At 44.1% G+C, this 24,938-nt stretch overlaps 1 protein-coding gene across 1 annotated transcript in view; it reads left to right on the forward strand.

The window, feature by feature from the left end:
- ACSF2 (acyl-CoA synthetase family member 2) overlaps positions 1-24,938 on the forward strand; it is a 151,356-nt gene that overhangs the window by 12,988 nt on the left and 113,430 nt on the right. The window contains exon 2 of the mRNA XM_088482709.1: positions 19,025-19,220. Within this exon, the coding sequence (XP_088338835.1) occupies positions 19,025-19,220 (196 nt within the window). The remainder of the gene's footprint in view (positions 1-19,024; positions 19,221-24,938) is intronic.

Raw genomic sequence — 24,938 nt, forward strand, 5'->3', positions numbered from 1 at the left:
CTTGGGGGTCCACAAGAATGGGTCAGGTGTTTTTGGGATTGCAGGTGCATGCAGCAGGTGGATTTTTCACATTTTTTAAAAGTTCACTTTAGAGACATAAAAACATGCTAGCACCCATTTTCAAGCACCCCAAATTTGACAGGACTACTTATTTTCACCAAAAAATACAGCTTTATGCCATTCTTCACCACTTTTACAGAAACGCTAATAGCAAGCAATTTACACAACTTAAGTACGCAAAATAGTTTTATTAGGGCTATTAGTACACATTTATATTGATTCCCTATGTTAGAGCATCTTTTTCTGGGGTACAGACTGATTTCCCCAATTCTTTCAGTACTTTTCACCTGTTCCGCATTCGCCTATTTCCATGTTCGCCTGTTTTGCAATTGAATTAGGCGAAAAGCGGGGACGAGCACGGAATAAATTCGCCTCTGAAACAGGCGAATGAAGCGAACAGTCGGACAGGCGAAAACTTCGCCTCTAATTGAATATGGCTCAGAGTGTGTGTTTGAGGGGAGGAGAGCTGAGTGAGGAAGAAGAGCTGTGAGTTTGGGAGGGTCTGTGTGAGGCATGGGGGGAAGCTATGTGAGGGGGGAGATCTAATTGAGGGTGGGAGAGCTGTGTGAGGAATAATGTGTATAAGTGACACTACTGTGTGGCATAACGTGAATAAGGGCCACAAATGTGTGGCATAATGTAAATAAAACACACTACTGTGTGGCATAACATGAATAGGGGTACTACTGTGTGGCACAATGTAAATAAGGGACACTGCTATGGCATAATGGCCCTCATTCAGAGCCGCACGTTAACAACAGTACGCTCGTTGCGTTCCGATGTTGACTAACCGCGCATGCGTCGGTGTTACACTGCGCATGTGCGTACGGCAGATTGCGAGCTTTTTTTCTCTCGTTCCTAAAATAGCGTACAGGAAGTGACATGTCAAATGTGATTGACAGAACAGGGCGTTTTTGGGTGTTGACGGGGGTGGAGATGAAAAAACGCAGGCGTGGCGAGGCGTTTTTGGGGCGTACATACATTAGCAGATGCGAACGTCAAATGTGTTCGGACCGTCTCATACGTCACTGGAACATCCGCTTTCCCTTCAAAATGCTCGCACAGCTTAGGGTCAGGATTACTCGACCACATTGGCGATGGCCTTCTCCTCCGTCCCGGGACTCCACGATGGTGCAGCGATTAATCGCGGCTGGTCAGTAAAGTAATTAGTGTTGGATTGAAATCCGGCTTGGTATGTGTTTGGAAAGCATTTTATTGGGATAGCACAAAAGCGTACGCAGGTGGAAATCAGAGCTGCTAATGTCATGATTACACAATCAATTAGCGTACATTTTTGGGGTTTTATTTTGGCCACAATTTGGTGGTTATGGCCTATTGTAACAATAATGTCATCATCTTTTAATTAGCTCCCCTTTTTTTTGGTTTACTGTGGAATTTGCATCGCTATGTGATTTTTTAAACGTTCCTTAAAGAGGCCTTTTTTTTTTTTAAAGAGGGTCAGTTTTTGCGTTTAAGGCCAGGATTAAATGTAACCCATTTGTCCAATAATGTCACAATACAATGTCAGTGTTTTGTTTTTAATTTATTGTTTACACACAAACAAATTGGCCTAATATTGTATTGCCTTTTTTTGTGGCCAAGATATTTGATCCAAAAAAAAATATAACATAACTACTAACATAAGCGTAAATACAAAATTTAAAAACATTTCACAAGAAAGGAGAGGGAAGTTTTGACCAGAAAGGAATATGAGCCAAGCACAGAAGGAGTGTGGGAAAAGTCGCCATTGCTGTCACCGTTTTCTCGCCCGTTTGGCTGGGTGAGGGTGGGCGCCAGACCGGGTCCGGGATGCCATCGGGCTGGCCTGTCCAGAGGCAGATGTTGTGGCCTCTGGACTACGCACAGGGCTAGGCACATTTGGAGGATTGCCTGATGTTGTGCCAGAGGTGGAGGATCCGGATGTTCCGGCAGGAAGGGAGGTCGGCTCCACCATGTGCTGGCGAACGAGCTGCTCCAGGGCATCGGCGATGCGGATGTTGGCCCTGGTATTTTCCGCCAGGGCCTGACCAATGGTCACGTTGGCCGCTGCATTTTGCTCCAGGGCCTCAGCCACCCGTATCAGACTGGCGTCCATCCTCTGCAGAATCTCCGTATGGCAATCCGATTTAAAATTGAGTTCTGTGAGGAGGCCCACTGCCTGCGAGGGGGCACGCCCTGGACTGGCTTCTGCAGGGTCCTCAGCCGGATGTACTGGTTCCTCCCCTGCAGAGTCAGCAGAAATTCTGCGGCCAAGGCTCCCCTCTGGAGCAGACTCATCCGCCTCTGTCTCTGTTAGGAAATTGGAGAAAAGACTCACATTAGAATCTACATATTGGCACAATAGCATTTCTGAGTTGGTGACATCACAAGACTTACCTTGGCCAACATGAGGAGCCGCAAAGTCTGGCATGTCCGTATCCATGTTGGACACGCCAAACACCTCCACAGCCTGCACACACCCCTGTGCCATCTCTTCTAAGTCTGTCAACTCCAATGACACAGGGGTGGGACCCCCACCTGTCCCCCTTGCATGCCTAGCCCTGTCGGCAAGTTTTTGTTTGAGACGATATTTGAAGTCTGCCAATCTGTGGAATGAATTTGGAACCATTATCCTTTTTTTTACAATGGGGTTTGTTTATAGGATGGGAAAGTGTTTACTTACCGCCGTTTGACATCCCGGGCTAGACGGACATAATCACCCACCCTATTGACAGCAACGGCGACCTCCTCCCACATTCTCCACTTCTGGCTTTGGCTCATATTCCTGGCTGCCTGGGGCAGGATGTCAACGCACTTCTGGATCAAAACCTCCATCTCCTTGCTTGTGAAATGTGGCTGCCTTTTTTTTTTGGCAGCTTTGGCGGGTTGACTGGGGCCAGCAGTCTCTTCCATGTCATCCTCCTCACCTATTTGGGTAAATATGCAGATTTAGCCACTTCACAACTTGCACAATATTATGTTTTAAAAGAATCATTGACACAAAATGCATGAAGGCCTTACCGCCGCAATTTTGACCATTGTTTCCCTGGTTTGAAGCCATGTCTCTGCTTCCAGCATGAAATCATCCAGAAATTCTATGTGATTTCGTGACGTATTTATACATGCGTCCTTAGTTTGCGGCCGCATCATTGATTGTGCGTCCCTATGATTCATCCTTAATTTGTGCGGGAAAATAAACACTATTTATGGCTTGGTGTGTGTGGATTCGAGGTGGGGTTGTTGGAGTGTTGTCGCTGAAGTGGTTTGGATTTGGTTGGTTGCGTTTGGAGGATTTTGCAGAGTTGTTTTTTTGTTTGTTTTTGCTACATTTCTTTGGTTTTTCCGTTCGCATTTTTTTCATTTTTTCAACATCCTTTCCTGATTTGGTAAGTTTTGTGCATTCAAATTTGTGGCCAATTGGTGTATTCTTCTGTTTTGTGGTTCGTTAATTTGTTTAACACTCATTTCATCTTTTTTAGTTTTTTTTTGTTTTCGGACCCAAAGAAGTTTTTTGTGGAAATCTTATATATTCGAGTTGGGTAAGTCCATTTTTTGTCTTGCATTTGCGAATTAATTACCGCATTTTTGACTGTTGGTGTAGTGACTTGCATTTGCGAATTAATTACCGCATTTTTGACTGTTGGTGTAGTGACTTGCATTTGCGAATTAATTACCGCATTTTTGACTGTTGGTGTAGTGACTTGCATTTGCGAATTAATTACCGCATTTTTGACTGTTGGTGTAGTGACTTGCATTTGCGAATTATTTACCGCATTTTTGACGGCTTATTCATCATATAATCCAGTTTTGCTTTTCCCTTTTCCATTTTTTGGGTCCATTTGAACCCTATTTGCCGTACGGTATGCAATGTAGTTTTCATCGATGGCCAAATGTGTTTTTCCGCTATTTTCTGTGTTGGCTTGCAACAATTTAAAAAAAAAAAAAACACCCTCTAAATTTTTGAAGTCTCATTGTTGGCTTTTTTACAGTTTATACGTATCATGACAATACCCCGGCATGTAAGCAGCTATGGATGGTATCAGAAAGCTAAGTTGTTTTTTCTTACTTTTGGGGTGGGTCAAAAGCCTTACATTGTAAACTTTGAATTTCAGGTAGATCTGGGGCAAATTGTTCTGGCCCTGCTCCCGGAAGACGACCAACCTCAAACTCGTCCCAGGCGTAGGCATCGTAGGCATGCAAGGCCCCAGATATTTCGAACACGTGTCACCCTTTTTGGAATGCCCGATGATGAGGTTTTAAGACGCTACCGTCTACCTCCCAAAATCATCATAGACACTCTCTCATTAATAGAAAGTGATCTTGAGCGGCAAATTGACAGTCCAACAGCAATACCACCACTGACGCAATTTATGGCGGTGTTACATTTCTGTGCCTCAGGATCATTTCAAACAACGGTGGGAATAGTGGCGGGCATCTCCCAATCCTCCTTTTCCAGGATCCTGAGGGCAGTGATGGAGGCACTTTTCAAGCACCTCCATCATTTTATTAAAATGCCTTTGGATATGGGTGCCCTTAGTGTGGCCAAGGCCAATTTTTACCAAATAGCTGGCTTCCCACACATCATAGGGGTTGTGGATGGTACTCACATACCACTTCAGCCTCCAGCACGGCTGGAGGCAATATTTAGAAACAGGAAACACTATCACTCCCTGAATGTAATGGTGGTATGTGATGCCTCCCTCCAGATCCTGTCCCTGAATGCTAAATTACCCGGAAGTGCTCATGACTCCTTCGTCATCCGGCAATCAGGGATATGGCAGAAATTAACCAACCTACAAGCTGGTGATGCGTGGCTTCTGGGTAAGTGGAGACCTTTAGTACATAACAATGTTAAGCTTGATACACAGTGTTCCTGATGTGGTCTATTTTTGTTCACAGGAGACAGTGGATACCCTTGCATGTCCTGGCTGCTCACTCCTTATTTGGCTCCCACACCAGGGCCACAAAGTGCGTATAATTCCGCACTTACAGCCACCAGGCAAGTGGTGGAGCGCTGTATCGGCCTTTTAAAAGGCCGATTCAGATGCCTCCACCGCTCTGGTGGCGAGCTCATGTATGTGCCGGATATGGTGTCGAAAATTGTGGTCCTGTGTGGGATATTTCACAACATTGCCATAAGGAGTGGTGTCCCAATGCAGCCAGAGGATGCCTTACCTGAGGATGGCCCCCCCGAGGTTGGTCGAAGGTCAGTATGTGGGGGGCCATACGCGATGATGTGGTGGCCAGATTTTTTAGGTAAGTTTGAACAAAACTCCAGTGTTTATACCTAATGTGTTTGTGTTTTTTGGCGAACATCTAATTTATTTTTAATTTTCTCACCATCTTCTGTTTGTTCACATAATCTTTGGCACTCCAACGCTCACTACTTCCTGCTACCCTTACCAAACCTGGATCTGGTCCTTTTGGGCATATATTCTTGAACCCATATCGCAACGCCATGTTTGTGGAATCATGTTGGCATGGTCCTTCGTCAACCAGTTCTTGATTTTGTGTTTTTATTTAATTATTTCTTGGTATGTGTTGTATTTGAATTTATCACTGTGTATTTTTTTTGGGAGTGACCACTTTGTTTTCTCTGTTATGTTGTCAATAAATGTTTGAAGAGTGAAATGGTCTTCCTTTTTTGGGACGTTAACAGCAAGTGTAACCAGGTTAACACAAGTTACATTTGACTAAGGGGTAAACCAGTACTGACGCCAGTTGAGCAAAACTGAAATATGTTTTCAGCTTCCCAATCCACACCAAAAGGAAGCCTGGCCCAACCTTGGGATTTGTAAGATTGGCCTAAGCAGCTTGCGCACCAAGTAGGAACCTGGAAAATGTAGAAATCTGAAATTGACACTACACACAAAAAGGGAAATGACATTGTTACTGTTATGTGTTTCTGGTGTCTGTTTGACATACAAAGACAAAACACAATCTAACTTTTAAAAAAGGGAAATCCTTGCAGGAACTTATGTCAGGCTAAACTATCTTGGTTTTGGTTTTTAAAAATGAGCCACAACGTATATTTGTCTTAATAAATTTATTTGGAAAATAGAACAAAAAAAAAAAAACTAATGCCGAAGGAGGCCAGACAGCCGGTCGAGGGCCACCAGAAGGCCGATTACATGGTGGCGCATCTGCCCCACAACATCCGCCACCTCTTGCCGACGCCTCTGTTCCTCTGTGGGTGAGAAAAGTGTGTGGGTTAATACAACAATAGGGACTCCACAGAAAAACATAAAAAAAAAACCAAATCACTCCTAAACCCAAAAACAGAAATAAAAAGGGTGGGCTGGCAAAAATACAAGGCCTAGGTACAAATTCCCACAGGTATGATATGTGTATGCTTAAATCACCAGGAAGAGGTAAAGGCAAACCTTCACAATCAACAAAAGTCAAGCCACAAAAACACGAAGAAAGGCACGACACATGATTACATACAAACAGTTTGTGCTTTAAAAAATAAAAATAAAAAACATACCGGGAAACAAATCGGGAGCTCCGGCCAAACCTCCATGATCCTCCTCGGAGGATCCGTCATTCCCCAAAGAATGGGGCGGAGTTATGCTGGACTCCGGGGAGGGGGTAATTGGAAGAGGGGTGGGTGGAGGAGAGGGGGAAGTGGGACGGAGGGGAAGGAGGCCCGACATTTCCGGGAGAGGGTCTGGGAAGGATGGGGAGGAGTTGGGAATAGGGGAAAGATTTGGGGTGGAGTGTTGGCTGGGGGTTGGGGAGAGTGGGCGGGAACGCCGACGTTGACGGCGGAGTCTTGGCTGTCCCCCTAAAATATGTCAAATAAATTGCGTTTAGTTTATGGACAAATCCGGGCAAACAAACAAACAAACAAAAAATAATAAAAAATAAAACCAAAAAAAAAAGCAGTAGAATTAAAAATTCAGAAAAAGAGGGGAAACATGCAGACGCAGATATGAGTACCAATAATAAATAGAACAGACAGGAAAACATGCAGACGCAGATATGAGTACAAATAATAAATAGAACAGACAGGAAAACATGCACACGCAGATATGAGTACAAATAATAAATAGAACAGACAGGAAAACATGCAGACGCAGATATGAGTACAAATAATAAATAGAACAGACAGGAAAACATGCACACGCAGATATGAGTACAAATAATAAATAGAACAGACAGGAAAACATGCACACGCAGATATGAGTACAAATAATAAATAGAACAGACAGGAAAACATGCACACGCAGATATGAGTACAAATAATAAATAGAACAGACAGGAAAACATGCACACGCAGATATGAGTACAAATAATAAATAGAACAGACAGGAAAACATGCACACGCAGATATGAGTACAAATAATAAATAGAACAGACAGGAAAACATGCACACGCAGTTTGCCCCACAAACACAAACATGAAAACCACAATACATAACACTTACTTGCCAGGATCTGCATGCGAAAGCATGCCAGCAAGCGGGGCGTTCGCCGTTGCAGGTCGGACCACCTGCGCTCCAGCTGCCCGATGTTTCGGCGTGAGCCGAAGGACCGCAGGCGGGACCGTACCTCCGCATACGCGGAGCGCTTCTGCCGGTTGGTCATGGGTTGAGGCTGGCTGGTGATCCGGCGATCCATGACCTCCGTAAGCACCAGCAGCTCACGCCTGGTGAATGCGGAGGCTCTCATGATGGCAATGGTGTTTTTCTTAAAAATCATTTTTGATAAAGTGTGTAAAAATTTTCTGATTGGCTAATGTATTTTGGAAATTAACAGGAGCAATTTTATTGGTTAGTGTATGAGTCATGTGTTCGACAGGGCCAGAAATCTCTGGAGAGTTAGGATAGGCTTGATGCAGTGACATGCGTAAGCAAATTTAAATAAAGAAATGAACCCAGGGAAATATGCGGGGATCCACAGCAATAGTACAATTGTTTAATTGTGGTTCACATGTTTTTTGAACAATAAAAGCGAATGTTTCATCCGTACGTATTCTGCGGGTAAACACAAACACGGACAAGAGTAAAGTTTCTTGCATTGTGTTGAAAAAAAACAAACAATTAAGCTAATTGATACATTGATTGGCATGATACGATTGATGGAGGTAGGCAGAATAAAGGAGCAGGTAATCGACATCTGACAAGGCCACTTCCTGTTTATACGTGTGCGTGCGTTCCTTTCAAGCCATTTCGGGGATGTACGCTCGCTATTTCGTACGCTCGTTAGTTAGAGGAGGGGTCGTCAGAGTTTAGGGAGGAATTTTAGATGCGAACGAAAATACGAGCGAGCCATTGAATTTAAATATTTTTGTACGTACGCCTAACGTACGTGCGCCCGCTTGCGAGTGGGTCTGAATGAGGGCCAATGTGTGTAAGCGACACTACTGTGACATAACGTGAGGCACTACTGTGTAGAATAATGTGAATAAGGGACACTACTGTGGCATAACGTGCATTGTGTGCATTACTGTATGAATGTGAATAAGGGGTACTATTGTGTGGTATAATATGAATAATGTGACAAAAGAAACTGAGTTTGGTGATATTAGTGCACATTAAGGACCTCATTCAGAGCTCCTCGCAAGCGGCCCGATGGTTTGCGATCGCGCATGCGCACGAACTACTCTGTGCGATCGCAGCCCGCTCGCTCGCCCAGCAAAGACAGCCCAGTGAAATGAGCGACAGGATAGGCCGTTTGTGGTGGTAACAGGGGCAGGACGTTAATAACTAGGGAGTGGAGGTGCGAACGCAGGCATGCCTGAGTGTTTCAATGCCGTTTTTAAGGCGTGCATAATTAACAGGCAGCGTCATAGTACACGTCACATGCTTGATTTTTGATTGACAGCTTGCCCCGTTTGGAAGGCGGGCCGGGGGGGTGGCAGCCCAAACGGAGGCATTCCCATGGGAACGCCTACCATTTGGGGGAGGCCCCACTGACATCACTAGTGATGTCAGTGGAGAGCTTCCGGCTCTGACAGAGCCAGAAGCTCTCCGGGGCTTACGACAAGTGAGACCGTACCCTAGGGTCTCGTCAGAAGCCCCAATGGTCGCGATGGTCAGAGACCATCGCGACCATCACCTGAGCGGTCGTTAGAGCTGTGGGTGTAAACCCACAGCCTAACGACCGAAACAGAGACAGGCGGTCAGGATGCAAGCGGCTGCCCAGTCTCTGAGCGACCGCTTGCATCCTCCGAACCGCCTCTGAATGAGGCCCTAAATGTAATGTCCTGGTAGCAACTTATGGCCTCCATCCATCTGCGATGGATTGCCGCGATCCCGCGATGCTGCAACCCGGCAAAAAATTATCGTGATCGTCAAAGCACCGACATTTAACATGGCAAATGTCTGTGATCCGGCGATGGATTGCAGAACATCGATGGTGGGCGATCGGAAATTCCCTACCGCATCCCTGCACCCGGCGATCCGTCGCAGATGTATGGCCATCTTTGGGGGGAGGGGGAAGCGGTAGCACACACATGCTTCGGGCGTCATGGCCACAGTCTACACTATTGTTTATAGTATACCCATACTTGCCTACCTTTGAAAAAGCATTTCAGGATTTCACGGAGATCGTGAAAGCAACACCTATGAGCACTGCAGTAAATTGGGCGTATGCTGCTACATCTGAGAGGCATGTCATAAAACTAACTTACATCCAAATGTAAATGATCCCCAAAGCAGTTAGTAAGATCTACTTGTTGATGAAGCCACTCTAAAACTTTTCAGAAACTGCATGTAGCCATAGGGATCATTGGGGCAGATGTATGAAGCTCTGGAAAGTGATAAAGTGCAGAGTGATAGCTGTCCAGCCAATCAGCTCCCAACTGTCATTTTTCAAACACAGCCTTTAACATGACAGGTGGGAGCTGAGTGGCTGGACGGTTATCACTCTGCACTTTATCACTTTCCAGAGCTTCATACATCTGCCACATTGTGCCTTATTACCAATGCAGGGAAATGATACTACTGATCCAATTTGAATGTATATACTGTATCTCCGTTTTTGTTTATATACTGTATAACAGCTTCATAATTGGTGTAAGGTGCAATCAGGGAGATTACTACACTCTTCAGGGAGACAGGGATATTGCTACTATTTCAGGGAGGCTCCCTGACAGTGAGGGAGATTTGGCCAGTATGAGTATACCACGCTGCGGGGAAGCATTAAGAACATGCTGAAATGTTATAAGCAAGCGCAATGTACAATGTTTTAACAGGCGCTGTTTCTCAAGGCAAATGTGTATGAGCCCCAAGGTCGTTAGAGCCCTACTTAATTAAATAACAAAACATTGTTTCCTAACAAAAATGGTGGAAAACACAGATTAAGTTCATTGCTTAATAACAAATGAAGTGAAGGATCCACCCCCCCACCCCAACTTACCTGTCTAATTAAGGCTTGTCTGCTGGGAATTATTTACCAATAGTGTTCACTCTAGCTCCAGCGGCAGGCAGAGCGCCGGAGCTAGAGAGGGCACTTCCGCACGCATACCCAAAAAGGGGGTGTGTCTTTAAGACGCGTCACCTTTTCGTCACTCTTGGGGGCGTGCCCGGCACTTACGGACACGCTGGGCAGCCCCCAAGCGCTGCTGACAGGCAGAATAGATGCCGGGCGCATGCGCCCAGCGTCTATTCACCGGCGGTGACCGGGTCACCGCACATTTCCCCACCCGCGGGACACTGTGACCCGCGGGTGAAGACTGTACCCGCAGGCTGTCTTAGCAGTGCGCTGCGCGGTGAGGGCAAGGCGCTTTTTGCCCTACAGAAGGAGGACAGGGCACAGCGCCCCGCTAAAACAGCCTAGCGGGAACGCTATACCAAGATCTAATACCTATAATACAAATAAAATAACTTGAAATATCTATTAATATAATGTGTAAACCTGAAGGACGGTTCAAAGGTGTGTTCTCAGGGAAGAAATATAGAGCAGAGGACAATGATGTGTGAGGATATGCAGGTATATAACAGTAGACATACTGCAAGCTGACTTTCTATCCTTAATTTTATGTATATTTTTCAAGACTCAAATATGGTGGCTAAAGGTAACACACAAGTAATTGAATGAATTGTTGCTAGATTGCAGTTTCTTTGTACTCCGTTTCTAAAGTCTTCATGCAAAACCGTTTCATTTGCTGCTCTCCATTCACCTTGAAGGTGCTGCTAAAAAACAAACAAAAAAAAGGTTTGATACACTTGTATTGGTTTAGGTACATTATGAATTTGTTATGTACTATGTAGATAGTGGTACAGGCCAGCCTAATTTGTTATTAAATCAATGCTACTCAAATTTCCTGATACAAGGATTTTTTTCAACAATCCCTTCCAATTGCCACATGGGATTGTTGTAGAGTTGCCGACTGGGGGATATTAAACAGAATATAAACAATATGTAATATAATTTATAAATAACATTTAAACAATGTATCACATCATCAGAAATATTGTGCTATTGTACTAGCTGCCTCTCAATATTTATCAGTATAAAGAAACACATTACAGGGCTTCTACCTTTATAAAACTGTGAGAACAGAATAAATATATATGCTACTAATAAAAATGTATGCTAGTGTATTTTTGACCTTCAAAAAAGTTTTGCAGTCTTCTTGATATGAAGCAGAAGTGGTTATTGAAGCAAAGGGCGCAATGTAAACTGTGTGGTGCTTTACAATGAAAGCAAAATCATAATAATATGGCCACAGATCTTAATTCTGCAGTAATTGAGTTAGGACATATATGTAAATAAAGCATATACTGTTTACTGTTCTGAAAAAATAGAGGTTGATTGTTATATTTTTTCCTAGTTGTTTTAATTATTTTTTTTGTATTTTATTGAACGTGAAACTGGAAGCCCAAGTCCGGCTTCCAGTACACGCACATATGTGAATTGCCAAAGCCAGGTCATGACTACACCTATGTTTCCAGGCTGGAGCAGCAGTAAGAGGACCTGATTCACTACGGATCATAATTCTGCTTATATGCACTCACCGCAGTTGCTAATATCAGCGGTGATATGTAAATGTGTGCATTCACATTGCGATCGCAGCCTGACATAAGGACGCCCACTTCCCCTTACTCACATCCATATACTAGGGCAACATAGTGAAACAATCGGTAACATCGAGTAACATTGGACACATATGCACAAGCCCTGACCTGACTTAGAAATTGCTAACATCCACGCACGATATCAGTGCTTTGGCTGCTTATGGCCACACAGTGGATAATTTATGCATGTCCCTGCAACCGCGTTGAAATGCACTGGCATGTAGGCGTTCGCCCGAGCACCCCCCTCCCCCATCACCACCCACACATGCCACTTCCTGTCAATCACTCTGCTCTGGGTCTGCGTAGCCTCTGCAATTGCAGTTCCCATCGCAATAGCTAGTTCGCGCACTGCGATGCACACGCATGTTTTAGATTGCAACAGCAGAGAGATTTGTGTTATCGGCGCATATTACTAAATAGACTTATTGCTACAGGGCTTGAGTCATCAAGTATTGCAAGATTGTACACGCACGCACCCGGCCGCTGCAAATTTTAGCAAATTAATGCGATCGCAGTGAGATCGCAGCACTATACCAAGACGCCCACCACTGTATACAGCCACCCACTTCCCATTAATTACATCCGCAATACCTTTGCAAGTCTGCAAAACCATCAGTAACATCGGACCCATACGCACAGTTGTGGTTGAGCTGACACTCACAAACTGCTAAACTTCCTGTACGTATCTGGAGCTCAGGCTGCGTATGCGTCGCGGGTGCTTAATTATGCACACCCCTGTAACGGCATTCAAACACACTGGCACGCCTGCTTTTCTCCGACCACCCCCCCATTACCACCCACAATCGGTACTTCCTGTCAATCACTCTGCGATGGGTCTGCGTAGCCACTGTGATCGCAGTCCTGGACATAGTGGAGTGCTTGCGCAGTGCACTGCGGCTTTGACGCAGTGTATAACAATTGGCCGACTGCGTAAACTATCGCATCTGCGGTCCTTGCTGAATCAGGTCCACAGTTAGCAAGCTTCTCTTTAGCTAGGTCATTTATTCTTTTGTGATTCCTATGACTTCGGTACTACATATTGATGAAGCAAATATATTTTTTGTGCTTTGATGTGTACTTCAGCTGATAGAATCCATTTACTGAATGTTCCTTCTGTGAGAGTGTGATCGCCTTTTGTGAGGATGCAGCTATACTGCATTGCTTTGTAACTTTATTCCCTGACAGCAGGTTGCTTTCAAGACTAGGGGTAAATTTACTAAGATTCGAGTTTGGTCGAGATTGCAGTCTCAGGTGAGTTTAGGCATGTTTTTCATCTTGCAAATTTACTAAAGACAAACTCAAGTGAGTTTGGAAGAGAGTTCTCTTTCACGGTTAAAACTCATGTGAGATAGCAAACTTAAATAAACTCACCATCGGCCAAACTAGGAAGTACCTTCCATGAAAAAGATGCAACTCAGGAATTTACCAAGAGTGGAGATTACAATCTCGTGTGAGATTGTAGCAAATTCACTGATAAATTGAAGTTTCAAATCGACCACCTCCTGAGCTGCGAGTTTGGCCTAAATATACACAGATCAGTGTGATTTCTGTATGTTTCTGCATATATACCTAATGTAAAGTGTCCGGGGCCCCCTGAGCCTCTGGGTCCCATAGCAATGGCACCCACTGTAGCTACACCCATGTCTATAGTTCATCATGGTATCTTTCCTGTGAGTGTAGGGGAGACTGGGTAGTACAGGTACAATTGCCAAATTTTGTGTTGCGGATTATAGTACTTATACCAATCTTGTGTCTTTAATGCAGACACAGCTCTGGGAATTCATCCATAGTTTGCCTAAAACATACTGTAATGTGAATTTGACATTTAATTGAGCATTTAGCGCGGCCCCAACCATTTCAATGTTGCCTGAGATAACCTGACTAGCAACAGCACATGACTCCATGGAAGTGCAATGTCTCTTCTGCATCATCACGAGGGCACTCTAGCATTTCTGAAAGGGCCCATACATCAACAATCAATGGGCCCTGTTCTGCATTTTGACAATGATTTTGTAAATACAATTTGCAAAATTCAACATGTTGGAAATCCTAATACGACGATTCCAATATGTCAGTGGTTCTCAAACTCGGTCCTCAGGACCCCACACAGTTCACATTTTGCAGGTTACCCAGCAGGTGCACAGGTGTAATCATTACTCAGTGACACATTTTAAAATGTCCACAGGTGGAGCTAATTATTTCACTTAATTCAGTGTGGAGACATGGAAAACATGCACTGTTTGGGGTCCCGAGGACCGAGTTTGAGAACCTGTGCAATATGTTTTTGGACGTACTTGGTGATCGGTGAATCCCATACATTGATGATTTTTTTTTTTCTTTACAAAATCATTGGCAAAATGCAGAATTGGCCACTTAATCCGCTTAGTTTTATCTAGTTTTTTGGATTAAACACTTTATGGGATTGGTACAGGATGCCGGCGCTCGGGATCCCGCCAGTCAGAATCCCGAAGCTGGCATCCCGACAGCGTTAGGATACCGACACCTGTTGGTAGGTATCCTAACCCTCCCCCTCTCCCTACCCTAACCCTCCCTCCCCTGCCTGAACCTAACCTCCTCCCTAGTGCCTGAACCTAACCTCCCCCCTAGTGCCTAAACCTAACCTCCTCCTCCCCACACCCTCCCCTTAGTGCCTAACCCTCCACCCAGTGCCTAACCCCTAATGCTACCCAACCAACCCCCCCCCCACCACAAACGCCGCTACTTACCTTTGGGATTCTGACGATCGGGACGCCGACGCCGGGATTCTAGTAGGTGTTTGGACTCTGGCGCACCGGCATCGCCAGAATCCCCGCGATTGGGATATTGACCGCAACCCCTTTATCATACCTCCCAATCATCCTGATTTCAGTAGTACGGTTATGGAGTTTGTACTGTTGTCACAATCGGGACTGAATTGTCCCTATCATCGGGCAGTTGAGAGGGGTTTCCGACTGTTCACTGCTGCTCTGCATGTTCCCCCACTGGTGGATGTTATAATGAATGGGTTGCGGAGATTCACTCTTTCATGCTTTCTGTGGCTCTCCTCAAAATTATTTTGGTATCTTGTGTATATTTCTACATACCATCTTTTAAACTCAGCATCTTTACTTTAAACTTTGGTTTGTCAATCTGTCACTGTCATTTATTCAGGACATTGTCCAGGTGAGTACAAAGCAGCTAGTAAGCTTTGCTCATTGATATATAAAAATGAATAAAACTGCAGCACGATAGCCCAATATCCTGAATTATACACTGCAACAATTTAATTTATCACAGTGCTGTGTGATTGGTCTCATATCAGATCACAGTGCTATAGCATGCGACTAATGCTAAGTACACACTGGACGATGTGTACCTGGACGATATATCGGCCCGTCGGGACAACTTATCATACTGCGGGTACGTGTTATGAGCGACGCAACGACCACTCGTTCCGTCCTTCATTAACATGAATGGGGCCACTTGCAATATTGTTAGGTTTGATGTACAGAACACTGCATGATATGTAGTTATGATTTGGCCAAATTGGAACGACATCGCTCTGTGTGTACCTAGATTTACTGCTGCCTATCACTTTTATGACTCTTATATGACATACAGCATTTTACATCTCTTCCGGGCTTTCAGAGGGAAGGAAAAAAGTCAACAACAAATGTAGCTGGACTGGCATGAAAGAAAGTTACCTTCTTAATTTGTATCCAACTATCTCAGGAGAGAGTAGGAGCCAGATATGAATTTAGAAGATCGGTAGCTACAGAAGAACATACAGCATGTGTGTGATCATTTTGACAATATTGCCCTAATCAGGAAATAAAACTATAAAACAAATAAATTGCTTTCTCTAGTACTCCAGTTTCTCGTTAAGGAAAAAAATGTATTTAGCAATAGGCCCCCATACATCTGAGAAAGATCGTGGTGGTCGTGGTGGAATGCGCAGAATCAACATTAGTAACCCTGCTGGAGGGCTGATTATTGCCCACCCCTAATTAAGTGTTAGTTACATTTTTATTTGTTTTACAATGACATTCTTACTTTGACAAACACTACATTTTATACTATATTTTAGTATTGGTATTTTCACTGATGGATTTGTTAACCCAACCGCTAATTTTGATCGACACGAGGGCATATCTTGGTGTACTTTCTATAGAAACAAACCAAACACCCATGTTCATCCTGCTCCATCAGGTAACTGATCCACTAATAGCGGAACAATGTAAAATTTGAGTACAGTCTGGAACCTGACATTAGAGGAGGGGGTTGGGCTCTCAGGCAGTGGGGCCCACCGGAGATTCCCCCTGTACCCCTGTTGGGCAGTCTGACCCTGCTTATCCATATAGTCTGTGAATGATTTCAGTTTTATAAATGTTCCCCATCATAGTTTCAATATGTCCTTAGACATGCGGGTGAAGTAAGGCTTTTCACTTGGTAATTAATTAAGATTTGAATTTGTTGTTAAATGTGCAGTATCATTACTACAGAGCATACCACCTGTGTGTTACAATATGACCGGCTAGGTGTTGCCAGTGGTGAGGCACAACCAGATAACTGTGATGAAGCAAGGTGGTAAGGCCATGCTTTGTTGGTTTAGTTATTTCTGTAACTGCAACGAGTGGGGAAAACACAACAATCCTCCACAAAATATAAAATATAAAGATAGTCGGCAAATGACAGATACATACACTGCATTGTAGCAGAGTATTGTGTATTGCAAATAAGCATAATTCTTTCCATTGCTTACTTTAAGCATAACACAGTGTATAATATAAACTATAGTCATGGAATAATTTCTTGGCCTGTGCAGAAATATGAGAGAAAATTTGTTCCTCTACTGGAGAAGCTGATATCAAATTCACCTGTCCTTCTGATTAGCTTTACTTATATACATTATAGTTTTTTACATCTTACATATGCTTACTTTTCATACCTCATCTCTGGGAAATGAGTAGGTAAGGTATGTAAAGAGAGCTGCATCGGAATCAGTATGAATTACCGCTGGACCCCTGGGCGGCGGTTCAAATCCCGACAGCGCCTGCCCGACAGAGGAGGAAATCCCGATCGTCCCTAGGTAAGAATTCACTAACCTAATCTACCCCCTAACCCTCCTTTAGGGTGCCTAACCCTAACCTCCCCCCCCCCCCGAACCTAACCCTAATCCCCCCTCTAAGTGCTTAACCCTCCCTCCCCCTAGCCTAACCCTAACCTCCCGGGGGGATGCCTAACCCTAAGTCCCCCCGGGAGCCCTAACCCTCCCCCCCCCCCCCCTGCTGCTGCCGCTGCGGCGCCTGGCATCCGCTCGATCGGGATGCCGGGCACCGGTCTCCCGACGTCGGTCAAAACGTCGTCCCTAGTCGGGATGCCAACGTCATCCCTAGTCGGAAGCCGGCAGTTGGCATTCCGTCTGCTGGCTTCCTAAACGTATACCGCTGCATCATCAAGACATACAGTGGCAGTAATTGTGTCATCAGCTTTGGCAACTCAGTGTTGCCAAAATAAATAAACCAAGATAAATAAACCTAAAACAAGTTGATACAATTTAAGTGACCTTGTAATAGATATAATATAACTGTACAAATATGCAAACCTTGAAAAATCTGCTGAGTTCACAAGGAACTAATATAATGAGCCATAGCTTTCTGACATACAGCTAGATATACATTCTGCAAGTTTCTGACATACAGCTAGATATACATTCTAATGTTTTGTTGCTGAAATTTAAAACCACAATAACATTCAATCCGATTCCAAACCAGTAGTGTTTTATAATTAAAGTTATTGTAACTACTAACACTAGCTCATGGTGTTCAGTCACTGTCCTCTCACTGGGAGGCCGGTATACATGGAAAAAATGTTGACGTAAAGCTGACTTGAGTGGTTATAGTCACATGTATACGTTTCCACAGCAAGCTTTATGTCACAGAAAAATACATGTTTGTTTTTATTTATTTTTTATTGTAATTCTCACTGTTATTGCACTTGGTGCTGTAATAATTGTCATATAATTATTTCTGAAGGATAATCGATGCGGAACCAATACTTCCAATAATAAATTAACTGAAACCCACACTGCCTTGTTTCTGATAACTGGTCAACTAGTTACTGACTGGGATATATAACTGTATTACCCTGTAGCAGTAATTTTTAGTAACAAATAGTTTTAACTAGTTCTGTTTCTTTTATTTGAAAACTAAATAAATTGTCATATAACATTAAAATGACCTTTTTAAAACTTTCCCATGTGTGTCAAAGTAACCTACTGACCTTTTTGTGACAAATCATCATATTAATACTGGGCACACACTATGCAATATATTGTTCATACAGCTGACGAATGATATCACATTAAGAGCGTTGGCTCATGTGTACACCCAATATTTCTGTGAACAACAATGTTCACAGATATATATCGTATCGGCCATGCAGTACAGCAAATGTGATATATCTGCAAGATATATCTGTGTGTGTGTATGGGTGACTCACCCACCGACCCGTACACTGGCCGCAGGAACCGCTGACATTGACATCAAAACTGGCAGGCAAATTTAAATGCCCGCCCAGTTTTGATGCCTGGCCAGACATAACGTCTGCTGATGGGTAATTGTGTGTACTTACCAAATTGGTAGCTCGGTCTGTGTGACAGTCTGTTGGCTGCTATGTTGTTCAGTCGTTTACGAGGCATAACACACCAATGGCAAAAATGTACAAAAACAAAGATTATACTGTAGGTCTCCAAAGAATATAAGTAAAATAACAACAGAAAAAAACAGATGTGCCTAACATCCTTCATCCATGGAATTTAGTACATTTTTATTGTTCCTTTGTGCATTTGTTCATATTCTGTGTACTACATTTAACAGTTGTGGCTGCCCATAAACACACGTTGATGAAAGTGATCTATTATTGTACTGTATATGCACTGAAAAAGGTACACACATTAATGCCCTATCCTCTGCTCCACAGCGCTCTTCTCCGAGAAACTCCTCCTCCGAGACCTGTCACTTCCACTAGTTATGTCCATGGAACATCTGATCTACCACTAAGCAGCAGGACTGTGCAGCAATGTCTGTACGACACCACCCAGCAAACCCCAGATGTAGAAGCTGTTGTAGATGTGCAAAGCTCCATCAGGAAAACCTTCAGCCAGCTAAGCAAAGATGTACGTGCACAGCCATCGGAACATTTATGAATGAAATTAAAAGGAGAGAAGTGTATGAAATAGGCTCATATAACAGTCTGTGTGTACAGGAAGGGGATCCTTGTAGTATTTGTGAAATAGGTTAAGAGCATAGACACTATATATAGCATAGACAAGGGTGCTGATGCAGAGTTGGTCACAAAACAAGCATAAATTACTTTTAAAGAATAAAAACTCATGTGCAAAAGTAGTGAATGTCATGCAGGTTGGATACTGGATGCCGTTGCTTAAGATTACGGCGGTGAGAATCCCGACGCCAGCATCCCGACAGGGTTAGCATACCGACATCTGCCTGGAAGTACCCTACCCCTAAACCTAACCCTCCCCCCACGCAGTCTAAACCACATGCCAGCGCCGGCAGTCTGACTGGCCATGCAGTCTAGTCAGACACTTATGTCCCACTTGTTCCCAAGTTGTAAACCAATTATTTTATGTGCAATAAGCGCAGACACTGTTAGGCATGAATTAAGCTACCATAACTGAGCGGGCTTTGGGGGATACCTTTGATTACGGCATAATGTTATAGTGTCTTCCTATTACTGATAACCTCCAGGTATCCTCTTACAAACTTCTGTGGAGAACATGTATGGAAATTTGTGGAACATAGGAGAGCATGTATATCAGTGGCTCTAAGCCTAGAATCTCTCTTTGGACCATAAGTTTTCCAGCCACCTACATTATTCCGCGGATCACTTTGAGCCATTTTCATTTTCTTTCTTTCGATTTGCTAATGTTTGATCAGAATTAGTTTGGGACATAATTTTATAAGTGTAAAAGTCATTACAGGTTGTGTCTCATATATCCAAATATTCCGAAATACGGAATATTCCGAAATCCAGAATAATTTTGGCATGACTGAGATAATGAAATCTTTGATTTTTGATGGTTCAATGAACATAAACTTTGTCTAAGGCACAAATTATTAAAAATATTGTATTTAATTACTTTCAGACTGTCTGTATAAGGTGTATATGACACATAAAAGAATTTAATTTCTGTACACAAACTTTGCTTGAGCCACAAAATTATTGAAAATATTGTATAAAATTATCTGCAGGCTGTGTGTATAAGGTGTACATAATACATAAATGCATTCTGTGTGTATATTTGGGTCCCATTCCCAAGATATCTCATTATGATATGCAAATATTGCAAAATACGGAATATTCCGTTATCCAAAATACCCCTGGTCCCAAGCATTTTGAATATGGGAGACTCAACCTGTATTACCATAGACTGCAGTAGAGATGAAACGCTATTGATGAAATGCAGAATCCCATAGTCATGAAGGTTTAACGGATAGCAACAATGATAGAGAATGCAAATAGAACAATCGGAGATTAGGCTTGTACAGAGAGGAGAAAGAGAAAGGTAGTAGGGAAAATACTATGAGTGGTTTGAAACACAGTTAGGAGAGTGGATGGTCGAGAAATTAACTAGGTGAGAAGATATATGGTACGCTAGTGTATAGTTACAGTCACCCTAAATTCTAGACGGCAGCTCTCACAATGGGTTCTGCTACCCACTAAAAATGCAGTGAACACAAAAAAGAGAAGAAAGTGGAGCGCTGTTAAAAATTCTGTAAATTTATTGCGAGATAAAAATTTAAGAGCAAGATATAACTTCATTCACACAATATAAACACCCTTTACACTTCAATAAAACAAAATTCTATCTAATAGCCATAAGCACGAGACTAGTAATACATAGACATTGCTTAAAGAACTTGTAGTGCAGGTATGCACTATGACAAGCCGGCCTGGCTGCTGCGATCAGAGCTCAGCTCCGATCGGCCAAGTGTTACTGTAGATCACAACATGGCCGACGGGGGAGCTACTGCGCATGCCCACCCGCAGCTGCTCCCCCCCATAAGCCTTAGCGGAGCTGTCAGTCATCACTGATGGTTCTGCCTCCAACCCGTCAGCAGCACAACCTGGCCCTTCCCTGCACACACGGGGCCTAATTCAGCAAGGATCGCAATTGCAAAGCCTCACGCAGGCAGACGGAGGTCGCAGGCTGGGATCACCATCGCTGGTCGCAATGGTGGGCGGCGCCGGGCGGAGACTTACTCAGACTGGCCAGCTTGCGAGCCCAGAAGACTGTGTACATCCATGCAGTCTCTGAGCTGGCCACTCCAGGAAAACATGGCACAAACGCCCCGTTTCCCGAAACGCCAGCCGACCCTGCCCCAGCACCGCCCCTTAAATGCCTCTGCCTGTCAATCAGACAGAGACATTCTGCACACTCTCCATAATCGGGAGTCTGCGTGCACTGCTAAATCAAGCCCGCAGTCACACACAACAGCAGCCTGCCCTGCAGTATGCACACCGACAGAAGTTAAGAAGAGGAGCCAGGTCCGGCTCTCCAATTCTGACTGGATCACAGTAGTGTGACAGTCAGTAAGTAAATTTATACTTTAAATCTGTCTGCCTGACTAGTGCTAAGGGAGGTGGGGGGGGGGGGGGGGAGTTAGGAGCTGAAGACCCAGCTGGGGATTGGGGAGGCTTAGAGATGGGCTGGGGAATAGTGAGGCTGGGAGACAGTGGCTGGGGAATGGTGAGACACGAGGGAGGGGCATAGTCTTGTTCAGTGCACATGTGTGTGGGGAGGTGTGCGGTGGGGGGGCTGAAGCATATATATATAATTTTGCGTGGAGAGTATGGAGCATATTATTAATGGGGGAGTGGAGCTGGTATTTGTGCAGCATATTATTACAAGGGGGGTCTGATACATTATATTATGTCATATGGGGATGGGGTCTGGAGCATATTATTGAGGGGGGGATGAGGAGCATATTATTATATTATTATGTCATGTGATTGTTATATGCACTTGTTTTGCAACCTAACTGCCTGCCATTTTTTTATATACAGTATGTTGTATTGATTGAACCTTATAGTAAACCTATCAAAATTGCATAAAAAACATTTTTTTGTTTTTTGCGGCCCACACACTCTTAGACCTTGAATATTCGGCCCGGTTGGGATTTTGAGTATGACATGCCTGTTATAGTGTATTCTTTCACAGAGTTAGCTGCACCAAAGTTCTCTCTGTATAGTATCAACTAACAGCACAAAACAGTGTAAGATAGAAAAATAATGAAATTGAAAGAATGTTGCCAAATGGTCACGCTAAAGGCCCCATACACGGTGCGATAAAGCAGCTGATCCGACTGATTGGTACGATTTGGCTGCTATATCACACTGTGTATGGGCCTGATGTTGGACCAAGCGCACACCTGTGGGGTCGTACATCGCACCACCTGATCTTTCTGCGATCCCATGCAGCGCTATGCGTGAGGATGAGGGGGGAGCCGGCATATCGGGTGGACGGCAACCCGATTGCACCATGTGTGGGGACCGCCCAATATGTTGGACGCCGGATACCCCCTCGCGTCGTGCGGTGCCTATTGCACCGTGTATGGCTGCCTTACTCTTAAGGGTCAAACAATTCTCAGAAGCTGTGACAGTATTATTAGTAAAAATAGCTCCTGTAAGGTCATCCAAATAAATAATGTCAAAGTTCTGATCCAGATATTTATAAGCAGAGGAACTCCCCACATATGGAGATGATAGCCGGTAGATGCTGTTATTCCTAGTGTCAGAGCGGTGGTTAGCAATGTGCTCGACAACTAATATATTTAGGGAAGCCGAGCAAAGTAAATAGTAGTAGTAGCCGCTGGGTAGGAGGAGTAATTTAACAGCGTTCCACTTCTCTTTTTAAAACTGCAAATCAACATTGTGGTACAGATGTGTCCACATACATCTTACCTCCGTGCGCTACAAGTCGCATTAAACATAAAGTGTGAGCGCGACTCTGTAGCCCAGTATCTTTTCGTGTGACTTTTTACCTTCAAATGGTCTTATTCACAAAGCAATGCGAATAGGACACACAAGCAGCTTATACTGATTAAAATGATATGCGGCATGACTATGGACCTCATTCAGAGTCTCTCGCAAGTGGCCGCTCACTCGTACACGGCCGATGTTAACAGACCACGCATGCGTGCACTTCGTTGTGCGTATGAGTCCTTGCGATCACAAAATCCGTCGCTTGTACGGCTTGCGAAGTGACTCCCGATAGTTGATTGACAGGTAAGGCCGTTTGTGGGTAGTAACAGTGGAAGGTGCATGTGAACAGGGGAGTGGTTGTGCGAACGCAGGCGTGTCAGGCCACCAAAACACTGTTTAAAGGGCGTGCATAATTTACAAAGTAGTGTCATGGTACACGTCACCTGAATGTATTTCAGCCAGCACTGATCGCAGTGCTCGCGGCAGGCTAAGGTAACCCCAAGGGCTGCAAGCAGCTCCGATGGCTCTCGATGGTCCCGATTAATCCTTCATTATCCGGGGATGACGTCTGTTGCGAGTAGCAAGGGGGCGTCTTTAGACACTTGCTAGCACACTTTGCCGTAGCTCGCTAAAACATAGTGGGCGTCCTTACGAGACGCAGTGCGAGCACTTCATTACAATATCCGGCCCCTTTTTGCCAGCAAGCGATCGCATCTTGCGAGAGACTCTGAATGAGGTCCTATATTTTGTGTGCGACTGTATCTGAATGTGAAATGCTATATTATAGTGTCAAAAGCTGTGACACTAACATAGCATTTCGCATGCAATGCATCCGCAGTTGCACACAGAATCGGTCACATCTTTACAGCATGGATTCTTGAAACTTACAGATATCATCCGTATTTTTCTCTGAAGCATTGGTGTGTGAGCCGATTGAGACTATTTTGAGTTCCAATATGTGAACCGCCGCTCGCAGTTCTGTGTGGAAGGACACTGCGAGTTTCTGGAGAAGGGAATCAAGGGGTCATCCATGTCTGAGGCACCAGCCCTACCCACAGAGTGAGCTGGGGGTGAAGATGAGTCAGAGGTGGATTTAGATTTCATTGACCCAAAGAACAATGCAGGGTCTGCAGCCAGGGTCTTGCGCTGACATTGAGACATGATAATTATGAAATCTAACCCCGCTTGAGAAAGCTGAGTCATGGCAAATGTTGAGCAAAGTTCTGTTAAATAGTAATAAGATGTACTAAGAGTATTCACTCTAAGGGGTAAATTTACTAAGATGGGAGTTCTATTAAGAAGTGATGTTGCCCATAGCAACCAATCAGATTCCAGGTATTATCTTCTAGAAGGTGCTAGATAAATGAGAAGTAGAATCTGATTGGTTGCTATGGGCAACATCACTTCTTAAATAGAACTCCCATCTTAGTAAATTTACCCCTAGGTATAGATGAAAGCTTCAAAACATTACTGCAGGGTAATGCAACTTAGGTGGAAAGGAAGAATCTTTTGTGTATGAGCCTCAGAAATGGGGGCAGCTGTTGCTACAAAACTGAGAGAGGAGAAAGATGCCCACTAGATAGATGCTGCATAGAGGCTTAAGTTAATGCTCAATTATTAAATTCACATGCAGAGGAATAGTGACAGCAGCAATATTAAGTAGGGAGGTAATATATGGTAGGGGAGTCCCCTTATCTAATGTATTAACACCCAAGCTGTCCCCAGATCCCCTGAATGCACTGAGGAGGCCGCAGACAGAGACAGGCAATGAGCAGCAGGACTCACCATTAGCGGGGAAGAGGTGACAGGGCTGTAGTTCCAGGGAGCCAGGGAAAGCAGGGTCAGCTCAGCTGCAAGACACAGGCTTGGGCCACTCAAAATGCAGAAT

This window comes from Taudactylus pleione, unplaced genomic scaffold (assembly GCF_031769625.1).
Source record: "Taudactylus pleione unplaced genomic scaffold, aTauple2 ptg000290l, whole genome shotgun sequence".
Classification (NCBI taxonomy): Eukaryota; Metazoa; Chordata; class Amphibia; order Anura; family Myobatrachidae; genus Taudactylus; species Taudactylus pleione.